The sequence below is a fragment of the Pseudophryne corroboree genome, chromosome 6 (assembly GCF_028390025.1).
Source record: "Pseudophryne corroboree isolate aPseCor3 chromosome 6, aPseCor3.hap2, whole genome shotgun sequence".
NCBI classification, from domain to species: domain Eukaryota; kingdom Metazoa; phylum Chordata; class Amphibia; order Anura; family Myobatrachidae; genus Pseudophryne; species Pseudophryne corroboree.
This window is the reverse complement of record NC_086449.1, coordinates 573,137,463-573,155,975: the sequence shown is the minus strand read 5'-3', so window position 1 is coordinate 573,155,975 and position 18,513 is coordinate 573,137,463. Positions and strand designations below refer to the sequence as shown.

The window sequence follows — 18,513 nt, the reverse complement described above, 5'->3', positions numbered from 1 at the left end:
CCTAATCTCCCCAGTTAGGACAGATAAACAAAAAAAAATATTTAGGGGGGGAACACAAGGAGAGATCCGGTCTTAAAATCTAAGCAATCTGACTAGATTGCTTAGATTTTAAGCACGGCTCTCTCGTGTGTGTGCCCCACAACGATAGCGATGCGCGTCCCCGCACGTCGCTATCGCCGGTGCTAGATTGGCCCAACAATCTAGCACATCACTCATTTTACCCGCTGGGTGAAATGAGTGTCTTCCCCCTCGCTCAGCACACATCGCGCTGTGCTGAGCGGGGGGAGAGATGTGTGATAGATCGCTCAGCACACATCTCTGGGAAAATAGGAACGTGCGTACTGACCTTTTGTGGAATATTAGGAGGATTTTGGTACTTACCAATAAATCTCTTTTTCAGAAGCCATAGGGGATACTAGCACAACTTCAAAACCATGGGAAGATGATGGTGGCTTACAGGGAGCTGGCACTTTAAATAATCCAAGAAGTGAAACAGGCTCCTCACCCTCTATTTCCCATCATCCCTCAGTTATGAATTAGCCGTGAGGAGACGGGAACAAGAGAACAGAACTATACGAGGGAAGAGAGCACATAACAATCAAACAGAACAGAACAACAATGAAGGCAAGGGAACAGTGACGGGTGGGCGACCAGTGTCAACTATGGCTTCCGAAAAAGGGATTTATCGGTAAGTACCAAAATCCTCCTTTTTCTGTCAGCCGCTAGGGGACACTGGCACAACTTCAAGACTGTGTGGACGTCCCAAAGTTTCCTCCCTGGGCGGGAGATCGCTGAGGAACTTGCAAAACAAGACGGCCAAACTGTGAAGATGAAGCCGCAAAAGCATCAAACTTGTAGAACTTGGCAAACGTATGCATACTGGACCAAGTGGCTGCTCTACAGAGTTGAGACGTGGTAGCACCCCTGCTAGCGGCCCAGGAAAACCCAACTGAGCGTGTAGAGTGGGCCGCAATGGATAATGGAGGTCGCCTAGATTAGATAGGCTTGACGAATAGTCAACCGAATCCAGCGGGCCAAGGTCTGCTTAGTAGCAGGCCACCCTCGCCGGGGAAGATCATAAAGCACAAATAAAGCATCAGTCTTTCGTAACGGTGCTGTCTGTTCCATGTAGATCATCAACATTCTCACTACATCCAGAGAAGAAGGTGTCCCAGAGTCCGCCTGTAAAGACAGTACCACAATCGGCTGATTGATATGAAAAGCCGACACAACCTTGGGAAGAAAGGAAGCATGTGTTCTTAACTCAGCCCTATCAGGATGAAAAATCAAGTAGGGAGGCATACAAGACAAGGCACTTAATTCAGATACCCTCCGGACTGAAGCTATGGCTAATAGAAAATCAGTCTTCCAAGTAAGATAGGTAATATCTGCGTCTGCCAAGGGTTAAAAACAGGCTGACTGCAGATAATCCGGCACCAGATTCAAGTCCCAAGGAGCTGTATGGGGAACAAACGGGGGTTGTACCCAAAGGACCCCTTGTAGGAAAGTTTGCACATCCGGTAGGAGCGCCAGGCGTCTCTAAAAGAAAATCGATAAGGCAGATACCTGAACCCTCGAGGATCCTAGACGAAGTCTGGAATCTAAACCTGCCTGAAGAAAGAGCAAGAACCGGGAGAGACGAAAATAATCTGATTGAAACCCTTTTTCAGTCACACCAAGAGATATAAGACCGCCAGGTAATGGGCTGCTGTAACAGGTTTTCGTGCACGCAACATCGTGGGAATCACACATTCCGGAATCCCTTTGCGTTTTAGAATGTCTGGCTCAAGAGCCATCCCATTAAACGTAGTCGTGTTAAATCTGGATACACAAAGGGCCCTTGTTAAAGTAGATCCGTTCGCAGAGGTAGAGGCAAAGGATCGTCTGCTAGCAGAAGGTGCAGGTCTGAAACCCAAGCTCTCTGAGGCAAATCTGGTGCTACCAAGATCACCGTGATTGACTCCGCTTTGATTCTCTTCAGAATTCGAGACAATAAAGGAAATGGAGGAAACATGTATACTAGGTCGTACGACCAAGTCACGGCCAGAGCATCTACAGCTTCCGCCTGAGGATCCTGTGTTCTGGAGATGTATCGAGGAAGCTGATGATTGAGATGGGACACCATGAGATCCACTGCCGGACACCTACAGCGCTGTGTCAGAGCGTCGAACACCTCTAGATGAAGTGCCCATTCTCCCGGATGTAGATCCTGACGGCTGAGGTAGTCTGCTTCCCAATTGTCTACTCCTGGAATGAAGAGAGAAAGATTATGAGTGCGCTGTCAGCGGCAGCCAGTAAAGGGGGGGTCAGCCCCTAAGTAAAGTGAAGCAACAATATGGAAATATATACTGGCGCCGGCTTGGAAACCAATAAGGGACGATAATTTGTTAAGATAAAAAATCACAAATTTTTATTAAACATATAAAATGGTTAATTGGATAAATCAGATGTAGTCACACCATCTTTATCTGTTCCTAAATCAGAAACAAATGATGTTAAAAGATGTTGATTAGGACCAATTGGATCCCACTCATGGTAAATATTATATGTACACAGTCTCCGGTTAGGACTCCCTCCTCATTATTTCTTGGTTCACTTGAGATAATAGTAGTTACCCAGTCCTTATGGATGTTGTCCCCAGGATCTCAGTTTAGCAGGTGAGAATCCAGTTAGCAGCAGGGGAATGATTCCAGGTTGCAATGGGCTTGTAGTGTCCAATAGGGGCAAAGAGTCCAATTGTTACCGGAGATACCATAAGGACTGGGTAACTACTATTATCTCAAGTGAACCAAGAAATAATGAGGAGGGAGTCCTAACCGGAGACTGTGTACATATAATATTTACCATGAGTGGGATCCAATTGGTCCTAATCAACATCTTTTAACATCATTTGTTTCTGATTTAGGAACAGATAAAGATAGTGTGACTACATCTGATTTATCCAATTAACCATTTTATATGTTTATTAAAAATTTGTGATTTTTTATCTTAACAAATTATCGGCCCTTATTAGTTTCACAGCCGGCGCCAGTATATATTTCCATATTGTTACTCCTGGAATGAATACTGCTGAGAGGACTACAGCGTTGTGTTCGGCCCACTGGAGAATGCGTATCAACTCTCGCATCGTTTGATTGAACAAAACAAGAAATACCAACTGCGCTAACATATCAATTACATTTTTATATTAATTAAAATCAATATCACAAATACACATACACATAAACATACTAGAATAATATAATACGACACTGATAATGACAAGAAATAATATTAAAACTGAGCCTTAGTAAGCCACTCTCTGACAGTGATTATTCACTTGGGGCAGTCTTTATGCAAAATAGCCGGTATGTACAACTGATTGTTGGAGGATGGTAAAAGTTCTGCAACGCATGCGTTGATGTAAATAAAGGCGTCCAGGTGATGGAGAATATTTACCAGGTCCCTGGTGATGATTCAGCCGGGTATCCCACCTAGCGGGGTTCTGGAGCAATCTCTCTATCCCACGCAATGAAGATGATGGTTCTCCCTTTATTAATGTCCACACCGAAGGGACTGGAATCTCCTGGTGGAAACATAGCCCTGTGTAACGCCTGCAGGAATCCTCAGAAATGCCCTGGTCAGAGGTGTGGCCCCCCTAACGCGTTTCACTGTCACTTGGCAGCTTTATCAAGCATCGTTTGATGACTGCGAGTTCCTCCCTGCTTACTTACGTACGCTACAGCAGTCGCGTTGTCCGATTGAACCTTTACCGCCTTGGATCGAAGAACTTGGGCAGCTTTTACCAGCGCATTGTAGATCGCTCTCAGTTCCAACACATTTATTGGCAACAGTGATTCCTGTGGAGATCAATGGCCCTGAAGATGGAAGTCCAACACAACCGCTCCCCATCCCCTGAGGCTGGCATCCATCGTTAGGAGCATCCAGTCCCTACACCGAACCGCCTGCCCGCTGTGAGATTGTGCAGTTGGAGCCACCAAGGAAGCGAACGTCGCGTCTCTGGAGTCAGTCGAACTAACTATTGAAGGGGTAGTTGCGACCCCGACCATTGATGTAACAGATCCAGCTGCAAAGGATGTGAATGAAAACGACCGAACTCCAGAGTTTCGAAAGCTGCTACCATTTCCAATGCATAAATGGACTGATACCAGCCTTGGCTTGAGGACAGCTTGGACCAGTTTCTGTATACCCAGAGCTTTGTCTTGAGGCAGAAAAACTTTCTGGGCGTTGGTGACCAAGATCACAGAGAAACTGGATATGCTGTGACTAGTGAAGGTTTGGTTTCCGTAAATTGATTATCCATCCGTGTTCCACTAACACCGTGTATGTTAATAGAGTATGCTACTGGAGAATGAGATCTGATGGCGCTTTGAGAAGGAGGTGATCTGAGGTGAGCAATCATCACCGACATGACCTTGGTAAACACCCTGGGGGCTGTGGAAAGACCGAATGGTAAGGCTCTGAACTGAAAATGATCTTGTTGAATCGCAAACCTGAGAAAACGCTTGGTGTGGTTCCCATATCGGAATGTGGAAATATGCATCCTTGATGTCCAGAGATATCAAAAATTCCTTGGGTTCAAGGCTCGAGATCACTGAGTTGAGTGACTCCATCTTGAACCGCTAATAAGACAGAAACTGATTTAACGATTTCAGATTCAGAATTGGTTGTACAGTACTGTCTGGTTTTAGTACTACGAAAAGATTGGAATAGTAACCCTTCTTTCATTGAAGCAGTGGTAGTGGCATTAACACAGCCGATTCTAAAAAGGACTGTATTGAACCTTGAAGGGCCACACGCATGTCCAGAAGAAGTGGAAGACTTGCCGTAAAATATTTCTTTGGCGGCAAAAATTTTAAATCTAACTTGTACCCTTGGAAGATGATATTGCGAATCCACGCATTGTCTGATATCTTGAACCAGGCATCCTGAAAGTTTTGAAGCTCCCACCGTACTTGGGCCCCAGTGGGAGGGAAGACCATCATGCCACGGTCTTTTGTGCAGGCTTTGGGTCTTGAGACGAGCAGCGACTGGTTGCTTGCCACGACCTCTACCTCGCAAGGATGTAGCTCTTCCGTGTCCTCTAAAAGGCTGAGTGGAATGAAAAGACTGAAAGGAAATTCCAGTATAAGAGCGCTTAGGTGGTTGTGGAAGGGTTGGTAAAAGGTAGATTTACCACCCGTAGCCTGAGAAATTAACTTGTTCTAGTCTAGTTCTTTTCCAAAAAGAATGTCACCTGTAAACGGAAGTGCTTCCGCCGCTCTTTTTTGACTCAGCGTCAACTTGCCATGACCGAAGCCAAAGAACTCTTCTGGCTGCAATAGTTCTCAAATTAACTTGTCCGATATCTCTAGCCGCTTCTCCTAGGTATATAGATGATTCTTTAATATGTTCCGCTAAGATCAATACTTCAAACGAAACTCCGTCTTGTAAGTCCTTTATCAATTTAGTGGCCCAATGCTCCACTGCCTTGTACACCCAAGAACTCACCAAGGCTGGTCTAAGTGAGACAACTGCGGCCGAATAGATGGACTTCAACATGGTGTCCAGCTTCCGGTCAGACGGGTCTTTCAACAAAGTTGCTCCCAGAACAGGTAATGCAGTCTTTTTGGACAACCTGGATAGAGAAGAGTTCACTCGAGGTAACATCTCCCATTTATCTGTCATATCTGATGGAAATGGATTAATACTTAAAAACTTTTAGGCATCTGAAACCGCTTGTCCGGGTGTTTCCAAGCCTCAGTCAGCTGATCGTCCAGTTTCTTGGAAAAAGGATAAGTGACCGATGAACGCTGCTTTCTACCAAATAAAGCAGTATATGGTGAATCCGGTGTTGTAGTCTCGGAAGTGTTTAAAACTTATCTTATACCTAAAATAAGAGGTTCAACCCGCTAAGAAGGTTCCTGTGGAACTTCTTCATCTGGGTCAGTAATTTCGCCCAACTCACGATCGTCCTCTTCAGCTTCGTCCTGAGAGCGAAGACCTGCCACCCAGGATGGTTCTGTAACAATAGAAAGTACATCAATTTGAGGAATCTCTTTAACCGTCTTTCATAAAGCAGACACCTTATTATGTAACTGTGAGCTGGTTCCTGTGAGCGCTACCGTCCAGGGGTGAAAATTAGCGTCTTGGGACGGATTAACTAAGGTAACCTCTGAAGCACATGCTTCACACAGGGAGGAATCGTCTGTGTGAGCTTTTTTTTTTTTACACTTAACACAGATAAATAATTTTTGTGATGCCTTATTAGTTGGTTCCTTGTCTGCCATTGTGATGGACAGAGTGGAGACACATACAATTCACACCAGCACTCTCAATAATAGAGAGAGAGAGAGAGAGAGAGAAAGAGGGAGGGAGGTATAACATTTGTACTACTCCCCTATTCTAGGGGAGTTTTACTGGTAGATATATCTGCCGATCAATTGATCAGCAGATATATCTATGGACGGATAGGGCAGTGTCTTGAGCATACACACTGCCCGATCTGTCGGGGACTGACGTCATGAACTGGGCGGGCGTGTACACACGTCCGCCCAGTTCAGCTGTCAATCACCGCCGGCTGCCGCAGCATGTGTACCGGCACACACCAAGCGACGCGCCAATATATCGGTAGATATATTGGCCGTCGGCTGTGCTGCGGGACCAAAGCGATACGTCTGTGAACGACGGAGTTCACAGACGTATCGGCCGTACACACTGGCCGACGGACCCGCGATATATCGGCCAGTGTGTACCCACCTTAACTCCCTCTGCCACCAGCCTGTATTTTATGTGCAGGCTTTCAGGTTTCTGGCAGTCAGAAGGAATGTGCACCAGTCTCTGCTAAAAGTGCTGATTTCTGAGGAGAGAAGAAACATTGTTGCTATTCATGAGCTGCCTAGCTGAGGAAGGCGCCTTTTTCTGTGATTGACAGTCTGAAAACCTGCCAACTCCGTCCCCTATGCACAAGCACCCATCTCAACCAGGTCCCTAAGTGCCATTTTGAGTGGGTGCCTTACACAATTAAAATCAACCTTTAGCTGCACCCAACTCACAAGGTGCTCCAGATGCTGTCTGCCTTCTAGTTAAATGCCCTGCGCCTTAGCCCTCAGATCCACTGCTTACCGCATGAAAATGAGCAATACAAAGATCTTGTGTTCATTTATTGTCTTTTAAACATGCTACCCAGAAGCCAAGCAATCATGGGTCAGCGTCTGTGTGCTTTACTATGAATCAGACCTGCAATATATCTGTTGTAAATATGCACCTGACAGTCAGTAAATTTCACTTCCTGACAATCAGTACCATAATGGAGTGTGTAAATCCCCCAAGTAACATCCTTGCTTACCTTTCACATTTGTCTCTGGAAATAAGGGAGTCCAGCTCCTTGTTGATCACACGCTGATTGGTTTTCTTGGTCAATGTGGATGAAGCAACGCACACAGAGAAATCCACCTTTGTTGCATACGTCTCATTTTCTAAATCCTTAAACCATGGAAACAAAAACACATTATATAGACCTGGTGCCCAAACAAGCAGTACTCTAGGTATGGAAGGAGTGGTATGTAATACTTCCCCTTATGAAAATGACAAACCACCCTTGATAGGGGCATAATCACAGATGTTGGAAGTATGGTGCATTATAGGTAAAGAAGTCAGCTGTTAGGATATCTATGTGTATGGTGTAATAATGGTTCATATTTGTACATAGTAAACTATAATACAATTTATAATGCACATAAATGGCACGTTGCTTATACTGGTTGTAAAAATGTCTTACCTGGTGAAATCTCAGATGATCTGTTGAAATATTCTTAATGAGCTCTGCATATACTTCTTGTAGTTCTTGTCCAACATACAAGTTTCTATCTAATTTCTTCACAGTAGCAGCATCAATCTGTAATGGAAACAGCTTTTATCTTCATACTTTTCAGAATGGAATTCCAAGTTTGGGCATCCTCTTTTTGCATTATTTTTATTATTATTATAATTATTAAATAAAATGTCTGAGCATTGGACACAAAGGCTGGTGCAAGGTTTCTTGGCACGCTAGGCAATACTGCAGCCTACTGTCCCCAACAACCACCAATGGGTTGGGATCGAAATGTCGGCGAATACCTACCGAAGCAACCCGATGTACAGAATCTCAACAGGTGAAGGAAAGTTTACTTACTTTCCCCCAATGTCCCCATAACCCTCCTTTCTTGCAACCTAAACCTAACCCTCCCCCCACAACTTAACTTTAACGCTTCCCGGTGGTGCCTAAATCTAACCCCCCAACAGCCTAACCCTAAACCTTCCCGGGGGTGCCTAAACCTAACACCCACGGGCCATAGACTAACCCTACCCTCCCCCTGCAGCCTAAACCAAACCTCCCCTTCCCGTGCGTCTTACCTTTCTGGTCGTCTGACGCTCATTCGGGATCCCGGCGGTCAGGATTCCGGCGCCAGTCGTGTGACCCCCATCTCGGGATGCTGATGTCGTGATTCTACCAACTTTATTTTTACTGGCGGGATCCCAACCGGATCCCCTACCAATACCCACTTCCCAGCCCTTCAGATGAAAGTGTGACTTATAAATTCCACAGCCACCACTTGCATTAAGTACAACAATGATGTTTCAAAGCAAACTGAAAATAAACCGTATTCCATGCACTTTTAGATTATGCACTAACATTTTGAATAGCATTTACCATGCCTTTTATGTTAACTTTTAAAATCTGGGAGTTTTTCTGTCTCTCCCTGTATTTATGTGTACAGTGTACATAGTTTTCTATGTATAATTACTGCCACCTACAGACGCATCTTGGAATTTCAAATGTCAGTCTGCAATCTAAAAAAGAAGCTAATTTCCTATAGAGTTACATATAAAGGACATATTTAATCAGCATTAGTTCTTAAATATTTACCAAATGATTGGTAAATATTTAAGATCTTATTAAATACCTACCCACTAATTTTCAACTCAATACCACAGCATAAAGTATACTACAAATGTTCTAGTGTAAAACTTACCTCTGAGGTAAAATCATTGTACACAGGGGGATATGTAGGAATGTCAGTTATATCTGTGTATATCCTGTCAGAGGCCTGCACATCCGCTTTCCTCACTAGTGGCCTGTTAGGAATCTGCACATCGATTGTGGAAGTCTGAGGATGACGACCTGGTAGTGTCTTCTGTGGTTCTTTATGTTGTTCCGACTTCATGTTTAACTCCTGGGGTGGATAAACACAGTTTACAAATGGAAAATGTCATATCATTTAACAATGTTTAAGATTTATTATTAATGACTGAGATGAGTAAATTGTCATTTACATTTGCCAGCATAACACATATGGGCCTTTTGCTGTAGATGCGTCTGCATCCTTCTGCTAATGCCGCTGGCTGATGTTCTTCATACTGAGATGGCCACTTGCAGCGGCACAAATCTGTCTTTGGGCCACCATCAGACACACCATGGAAACCTGTACCAGTCCTATTGCAGGAGCAGTTTCTTCTTCTGTGTGAGCGGTTCTGCGTCATTGTACGCATCCACTATTAGCGTCACAGCCAGGTCTGCCTAGTCACCCGCCTGTTACCTCCTAGGAATGCCCACTAAAATCCACGCTCCCTGTATCCCAATTTGTTCTGCTTCTCTGTGTGGCAGCCATCGGGGTGATGCAGACGCATGAGCAGTGCTTACAACTTCGACAAACTGTGTTCATAACAGCATTGCGTGCTGTTAGCGTCCACCTCTGATTCAGGCCCATGGTCTTGGACAGCTCTATGGTAACAATTTGCTACCAATTGATAACAACTCCATGAACAACAATTGTGTGACAGGTGCAATACTTGAAATAGCACCAGAGCCATTTGCTGAATTTACTCCACAGGTGTCCATGACCTTTTAAACCTAAGATTCCTTGTAAACATAATACACATCTGAACCTAGGAGCCAAAACTTCCTGTAGCAACTTTACCTGAAACTCCCCCACAGACTAATCCCCTTTTCCAATGCTATCCCTCACCTCACTTGCAGCCAGTGCCGTAACTAGGTGTGTGCCGATGGTGCCTTGCCCACAGCGCACATGCACTGAAGGCGCACCATCGGCAGCACACCCCACCCCCCCACGCACTTCCGCAGTCACTTCAGTGCTGCCTTCTGCCTCCCGCCAGCCGCCCCCCCAAAGCAGTAGCAACTAATCTCAGCCCAGCGCTCCTGCGCTGTCTGCCTCCCGCCAGCCACCGGAGCCGCTCCCCCACTGCCGCAGCCACTACGCTCAGCCCAGTGCTCCTGCGCTGTCTGCCTCCCGCCAGCCGCTGGAGCCGCCCCTCCCCCCCACTGCCGCGCTCATTGGTCTCCGAGTCCCGCTGATGCCTGCCTCCCACTGCCGCCTCTGATCATGCCGCAGCCGCCAGCTCCTGGGTCTCTGCCTCCTCTGCCATTGATAGGAAAAAACAATGTGTGCCATTGATGCCAGATTGCAGGTGAGGGTGAGTATAACTCTCTCTCTTTCTCTCTCCCTCCCATAAAAGGGGGACTGTCTGCCGTAATGTGTAAAAAAGGGTGACGCTGTCTGCTGTAATGTGTAAAAAAAGGGGTCGCTGTCTGCCGTAATGTGTAAAAAGGGGACGCTGTCTGCCGTAATGTGTAAAAAGGGCACACTGTCTGCCGTAATGTGTAGAAAAGGGCACGCTGTCTGCCGTAATGTGTAAAAAGGGCACGCTGTCTGCCGTAATGTGTAAAAAAGGGCACGCTGTCTGCCGTAATGTGTAAAAAGGGCACGCTGTCTGCCGTAATGTGTAAAAAGGGGGAAGCAGTCTGCCGTAATGTGTAAAAAAAAAAGGGGACGCTGTCTGCCGTAATGTGTAAAAAAGGGGACGCTGTCTGCCGTAATTTGTAAAAAGGGGATGCTGTCTGCCATAATGTGTAAAAAGGGGACGCTGTCTAATGTAATGTGTAAAAAGCGGGACGCTGTCTGCCGTAATGTGTAAAAAGGGGACGCTGTCTGCCATAATGTGTAAAAAAAAAAAGGGGACGCTGTCTGCCGTAATGTGTAAAAAGTGGACGCTGTCTGCCGTAATGTGTAAAAAGGGGGACTGTCTGCCGTAATGTGTAAAAAGGGGACGCTATCAGCCGTAATGTGTAAAAAAAGGGGACGCTGTCTGCTGTAATGTGTAAAAGGGGCTCTACCTGGTATAGTGGTGCTACTGTGCAGCGTAATTTGAATAATGGAGACTACTATACACCGTAGTATGAATTGGTATTATTTTGTGGCCACGTCCCTTCCCCATGAAGCCACGCCCCTATATATTTTTCACGCACCTACGGTGCGCACTGCCCCTGTATGGGGGGGAGGCGCGCCAATGCCGTTCCTTGCACATAGCTCTAAAATGCCTAGTTACGGCACTGCTTGCAGCCTCTCTCTAACTCTCCCTCCATGACTTAAACAATACTCCTTTCATATAGAAACCCCGGGTCCTGCCCAGGTCACTAAAAACAGTTTTCAAGCCATGTCACAGTAGGCTTGAAACCCATTCACACCACAGGTTGAACCGGGGCTTCTCCTTTGCCGGCATTTGGAGATGACATATATAATCTTCAAGCGCCGGTGAACCAGCTCTCCATACAGTGTTAACAGTCCCCAGGTCGGATGACCCGAGTTACCAGTTCACACTGCCCAGTAACCCAGATTGTCCGATGTCCAACCCAGGTCGCTACCCGGGTTGGATTCCCGGGTCACTCGTGACAGGGTGTTTTTTCGGGGACCCTGTCACGCAGAGCTGCGACCTGAAGCGGTGGTGTGAAAGGGGTCAGGTGGGCTATCCCCAAACGTATGTTTTGCTCACCCAGCAGCACCCTAATATTAACATCAGGGCTTAATGTACACTCTGAGCAACTGTCCATTCTAATAATTTCTACCATTAGGCAATTATTTATTTTGCAACAGTCTTAGAAACTACCGGTAATTACCTAACGAGAATTTATGTGGATATCACACTGTCCATAGGCCCCCATTATGAAATAACTTCCCACTGCCCCCAAGCCACCCCCCCTTATTGGCAATTAATGCTCAGTGGTCTTAAACCCTAATAATAGTAGCCAGACCCCCATAGTAGCAAAAAAAACAACAACAAAAAATCATGCACCTATTCATAGTGCAGAGAGAGCCTGGGGGCAGCCCAGCATTTCGGAGAGTGCTGGGCACGTCCCCACAGTGACAGAAGCTGGGGTAACATGAAGCTTCACCCCCTTTGCCCTAGGCCCCACTTCTTTTCCGATGCGAGCACGCTTTCGGCATGCCAAAGGTCCACCAATGTTGGGAGGTATGTAATTGCAGCAAAACGGCTTCCCAACAAAGTACTAATGAATATTGTGGGAAACTAATAAAATAAGAATTTACTTACCGATAATTCTATTTCTCGGAGTCCGTAGTGGATGCTGGGGTTCCTGAAAGGACCATGGGGAATAGCGGCTCCGCAGGAGACAGGGCACAAAAGTAAAGCTTTCCGATCAGGTGGTGTGCACTGGCTCCTCCCCCTATGACCCTCCTCCAAGCCAGTTAGGTACTGTGCCCGGACGAGCGTACACAATAAGGGAGGAATTTTGAATCCCGGGTAAGACTCATACCAGCCACACCAATCACACCGTACAACTTGTGATCAAACCCAGTTAACAGTATGATAACAGAGGAGCCTCTGAAAGATGGCTTCCTAAACAATAACCCGAATTAGTTAACAATAACTATGTACAATTATTGCAGATAATCCGCACTTGGGATGGGCGCCCAGCATCCACTACGGACTCCGAGAAATAGAATTATCGGTAAGTAAATTCTTATTTTCTCTATCGTCCTAGTGGATGCTGGGGTTCCTGAAAGGACCATGGGGATTATACCAAAGCTCCCAAACGGGCGGGAGAGTGCGGATGACTCTGCAGCACCGAATGAGAGAACTCCAGGTCCTCCTTAGCCAGAGTATCAAATTTGTAAAATTTTACAAACGTGTTCTCCCCTGACCACGTAGCTGCTCGGCAAAGTTGTAATGCCGAGACCCCTCGGGCAGCCGCCCAAGATGAGCCCACCTTCCTTGTGGAGTGGGCCTTTACAGATTTAGGCTGTGGCAGGCCTGCCACAGAATGTGCAAGTTGGATTGTGCTACAGATCCAACGAGCAATCGTCTGCTTAGACGCAGGAGCACCCATCTTGTTGGGTGCATACAATATAAACAACGAGTCAGATTTTCTGACTCCAGCTGTCCTTGCAATATATATTTTTAATGCTCTGACAACGTCCAGTAACTTGGAGTCCTCCAAGTCACTTGTAGCCGCAGGCACTACAATAGGCTGGTTCAGATGAAATGCTGACACCACCTTAGGGAGAAAATGCGGACGAGTCCGCAGTTCTGCCCTGTCCGAATAGAAAATCAGATATGGGCTTTTGTAAGATAAAGCTGCCAGTTCTGACACTCTCCTGGCCGAAGCCAGGGCTAGTAACATGGTCACTTTCCATGTGAGATATTTTAAATCCACCTTTTTTAGTGGTTCAAACCAATGAGATTTTAGAAATTCCAAAACCACATTGAGATCCCACGGTGCCACTGGAGGCACCACAGGAGGCTGTATATGCAGCACTCCCTTAACAAAAGTCTGGACTTCAGGAACTGAAGCCAATTCTTTTTGAAAGAAAATCGACAGGGCCGAAATTTGAACCTTAATAGATCCCAATTTGAGACCCATAGACAATCCTGATTGCAGGAAATGTAGGAATCGACCCAGTTGAAATTCCTCCGTCGGAGCACTCCGATCCTCGCACCACGCAACATATCTTCGCCAAATGCGGTGATAGTGTTGCACGGTTACTTCCTTCCTTGCTTTAATCAAAGTAGGAATGACTTCTTCCGGCATGCCTTTTTCCTTTAGGATCCGGCGTTCAACCGCCATGCCGTCAAACGCAGCCGCGGTAAGTCTTGAAACAGACAGGGACCCTGCTGAAGCAAGTCCCTCCTTAGAGGTAGAGGCCACGGATCTTCCGTGATCATCTCTTGAAGTTCCGGGTACCAAGTCCTTCTTGGCCAATCCGGAACCACTAGTATCGTTCTTACGCCTCTTTGCCGTATAATTCTCAATACTTTTGGTATGAGAGGCAGAGGAGGAAACACATACACCGACTGGTACACCCCAGGCGTTACCAGCGCGTCCACAGCTATTGCCTGCGGATCTCTTGACCTGGCGCAATACCTGTCCAGTTTTTTGTTGAGGCGAGACGCCATCATGTCCACCATTGGTCTTTCCCAACGGGTTACCAGCATGTGGAAGACTTCCGGATGAAGTCCCCACTCTCCCGGGTGAAGGTCGTGTCTGCTGAGGAAGTCTGCTTCCCAGTTGTCCACTCCCGGGATGAACACTGCTGACAGTGCTATCACATGATTCTCTGCCCAGCGAAGAATCCTTGCAGCTTCTGCCATTGCACTCCTGCTTCTTGTGCCGCCCTGTCTGTTTACATGGGCGACTGCCGTGATGTTGTCCGACTGGATCAACATTGGTTTTCCTTGAAGCAGAGGTTCTGCCTGGCTTAGAGCATTGTAGATTGCTCTTAGTTCCAGAATGTTTATGTGAAGAGACGTTTCCAGGCTCGTCCACACTCCCTAGAAGTTTCTTCCTTGTGTGACTGCTCCCCAGCCTCTCAGGCTGGCGTCCGTGGTCACCAGGATCCAATCCTGTATGCCGAATCTGCGGCCCTCCAATAGATGAGCACTCTGCAACCACCACAGAAGAGATACCCTTGTCCTTGGAGACAGGGTTATCCGCTGGTGCATCTGAAGATGCGACCCTGACCATTTGTCTAACAGATCCCTCTGGAAAATTCGTGCATGGAATCTGCCGAATGGAATTGCTTCGTAAGAAGCCACCATTTTTCCCAGGACTCTTGTGCATTGATGTACAGACACCTTTCCTGGTTTTAGGAGGTTCCTGACAAGCTCGGACAACTCCTTGGCTTTTTCCTCCGGGAGAAAAACCTTTTTCTGAACCGTGTCCAGAATCATCCCTAGGAACAGCAGACGAGTTGTCGGCATTAACTGGGATTTTGGAATATTCAGAATCCAGCCGTGCTGTTTTAGCACTTCTTGAGACAGTGCTAATCCCCTCTCTAGCTGTTCTCTGGACCTTGCCCTTATTAGGAGATCGTCCAAGTATGGGATAATTAATACGCCTTTTCTTCGAAGAAGAATCATCATCTCGGCCATTACCTTTGTAAAGACCCGAGGTGCCGTGGACAATCCGAACGGCAGCGTCTGAAACTGATAGTGACAGTTTTGTACAACGAACCTGAGGTACCCCTGGTGTGAGGGGTAAATTGGAACGTGGAGGTACGCATCCTTGATGTCCAAGGACACCATAAAGTCCCCTTCTTCCAGGTTCGCTATCACTGCTCTGAGTGACTCCATTTTGAACTTGAACTTCTTTATGTACAGGTTCAAGGACTTCAGATTTAGAATAGGTCTTACCGAGCCGTCCGGCTTCGGTACCACAAATAGAGTGGAATAATACCCCTTTCCCTGTTGTAGAAGAGGTACCTTGACTATCACCTGCTGAGAGTACAGCTTGTGAATGGCTTCCAAAACCGTCTCCCTTTCGGAGGGGGACGTTGGTAAAGCAGACTTCAGGAAACGGCGAGGCGGATCTGTCTCTAGTTCCAACCTGTACCCCTGAGATATTATCTGCAGGATCCAGGGATCTACCTGCGCGCTGAAATCCTTGAGACGACCGCCCACCGCCCCCGAGTCCGCTTGAGAAGCCCCAGCGTCATGCTGAGGCTTTTGTAGAAGCGGGGGAGGGCTTCTGTTCCTGGGAAGGAGCTGCCTGTTGGTGTCTCTTCCCCCTTCCTCTGCCTCGTGGCAGATATGAATATCCCTTTGCTCTCTTGTTTTTAAAGGAACGAAAGGGCTGCGGTTGAAAAGTCGGTGTCTTTTTCTGTTGGGGAGTAGCTTGAGGTAAAAAGGTGGATTTCCCGGCTGTAGCCGTGGCCACCAAATCTGATAGACCGACTCCAAATAACTCCTCCCCTTTATACGGCAAAACTTCCATATGCCGTTTTGAGTCCGCATCGCCTGACCACTGTCGCGTCCATAAACTTCTTCTGGCCGAAATGGACATAGCACTTACCCGTGATGCCAGTGTGCAGATATCCCTCTGTGCATCACGCATATAAAGAAATGCATCCTTTATTTGCTCTAAAGACAGTAAAACATTGTCCCTATCCAGGGTATCAATATTTTCAATCAGGGACTCTGACCAAACTACTCCAGCACTGCACATCCAGGCTGACGCTATAGCTGGTCGTAGTATAACACCTGTATGTGTGTATATACTTTTTTGGATATTTTCCATCCTCCTATCTGTTGGATCTTTAAGTGCGGCCGTCTCAGGAGAGGGTAACGCCACTTGTTTAGATAAGCGTGTGAGCGCCTTATCCACCCTAGGAGGTGTTTCCCAGCGCGCCCTAACCTCTGACGGGAAAGGGTATAAAGCTAATAACTTCTTTGAAATTAGCATCTTTTTATCGGGGGCAACCCACGCTTCATCACATACATCATTTAGTTCTTCTGATTCAGGAAAAACTATAGGTAGTTTTTTCACACCCCACATAATACCCTGTTTAGTGGTACCTGTAGTATCAGCTAAATGTAACGCCTCCTTCATTGCCAAAATCATATAACGTGTGGCCCTACTGGAAAATACGGTTGATTCGTCACCGTCGCCACTGGAATCAGTGCCTGTGTCTGGGTCTGTGTCGACCGACTGAGGCAAAGGGCGTTTTACAGCCCCTGACGGTGTTTGAGGCGCCTGGACAGGCACTAACTGATTGTCCGGCCGTCTCATGTCGTCAAACGACTGCTTTAGCGTGTTGACACTATCCCGTAATTCCATAAAAAAAGGCATCCATTCTGGTGTCGACCCCCTAGGAGGTGACATCCCCATATTTGGCAATTGCTCCGCCTCCACACCAATATCGTCCTCATACATGTCGACACACACGTACCGACACACAGCAGACACACAGGGAATGCTCTTAACGAAGACAGGACCCCACTAGCCCTTTGGGGAGACAGAGGGAGAGTTTGCCAGCACACACCAAAAGCGCTATATATGACAGGGATAGCCTTATAATAAGTGCTCCCTGTATAGCTGCTTTTATAATATAATTTTTGCCACTATTTTGCCCCCCCTCTCTTGTTTTACCCTGTTTCTGTAGTGCAGTGCAGGGGAGAGACCTGGGAGCCGTCCTGACCAGCGGAGCTGTGTAAGGAAAATGGCGCTGTGTGCTGAGGAGATAGGCCCCGCCCCTTTTCCGGCGGGCTCGTCTCCCGCTCTTTAGTGTATTCTGGCAGGGGTTAAATATCTCCATATAGCCCCGGAGGCTATATGTGAGGTATTTTTTTAGCCAAATAGGTTTTCATTTGCCTCCCAGGGCGCTCCCCTCCCAGCGCCCTGCACCCTCAGTGACTGCCGTGTGAAGTGTGCTGAGAGGAAAATGGCGCACAGCTGCAGTGCTGTGCGCTACCTTTAGAAGACTGAGGAGTCTTCTGCCGCCGATTCTGGACCTCTTCATGTTTCAGCCTCTGCAAGGGGGCCGGCGGCGAGGCTCCGGTGACCATCCAGGCTGTACCTGTGATCGTCCCTCTGGAGCTGATGTCCAGTAGCCAAGAAGCCAATCCATCCTGCACGCAGGTGAGTTCACTTCTTCTCCCCTAAGTCCCTCGTTGCAGTGATCCTGTTGCCAGCAGGACTCACTGTAAAATAAAAAACCTAAGCTAAACTTTTTCTAAGCAGCTCTTTAGGAGAGCCACCTAGATTGCACCCTTCTCGGCCGGGCACAAAAATCTAACTGGCTTGGAGGAGGGTCATAGGGGGAGGAGCCAGTGCACACCACCTGATCGGAAAGCTTTACTTTTGTGCCCTGTCTCCTGCGGAGCCGCTATTCCCCATGGTCCTTTCAGGAACCCCAGCATCCACTAGGACGATAGAGAAATGTACTTTCCTACAGTTCAGTATAACCGTTTTCAAAATGTAAAATTTTGTTATCTAGTTCACTGTATTCTGTTGTATTATGTTCTAAATTTTAGTGCCATTGTAATGATGTATGCTTTTTGGTATAATACTAAAATGTATTAGAGCTATAAGCAATTAAACTTCAAAAATGCACATTTTACAAAAGGTTTCCACAATTTTGGCCACTAGTGTAATGTAATGAAGTGTCATATACACAAGATTGTGTCTTGACAGTATTATTAACGAATATAAAAGTTGTATTTTCCATATAAATCTGAATAGATGGTCATAACTCCACATAATTTAGCCAGGACACTAATAAATGAAGTGATATCAATTGGAGAGGTCTATATGCGAATAGATACACCACCAAACAGTGGTGCCACAACCTTTCTGGTGGGGGGGGGGGGGGGCAAGATATAATTGAATTTCGGTGCCCCTACATTGCCCCCTCACCTACCTTATAACTGAACTGCCACACTACCTACCTGATAGCAAACATA

The 18,513-nt window shown here is 46.7% G+C and overlaps 1 protein-coding gene across 1 annotated transcript in view; it reads right to left on the bottom strand.

Annotated features, from left to right (window-relative positions):
- The window catches only part of CCDC87 (coiled-coil domain containing 87), a 141,836-nt gene that overhangs the window by 47,971 nt on the left and 75,352 nt on the right, over positions 1-18,513 (bottom strand). The window contains exons 11-13 of the mRNA XM_063927847.1: positions 8,994-9,194; positions 7,760-7,876; positions 7,328-7,464 (exon numbers count right to left, since the gene is read on the bottom strand). Coding sequence (XP_063783917.1) covers positions 7,328-7,464; positions 7,760-7,876; positions 8,994-9,194 — 455 coding nt within the window. The remainder of the gene's footprint in view (positions 1-7,327; positions 7,465-7,759; positions 7,877-8,993; positions 9,195-18,513) is intronic.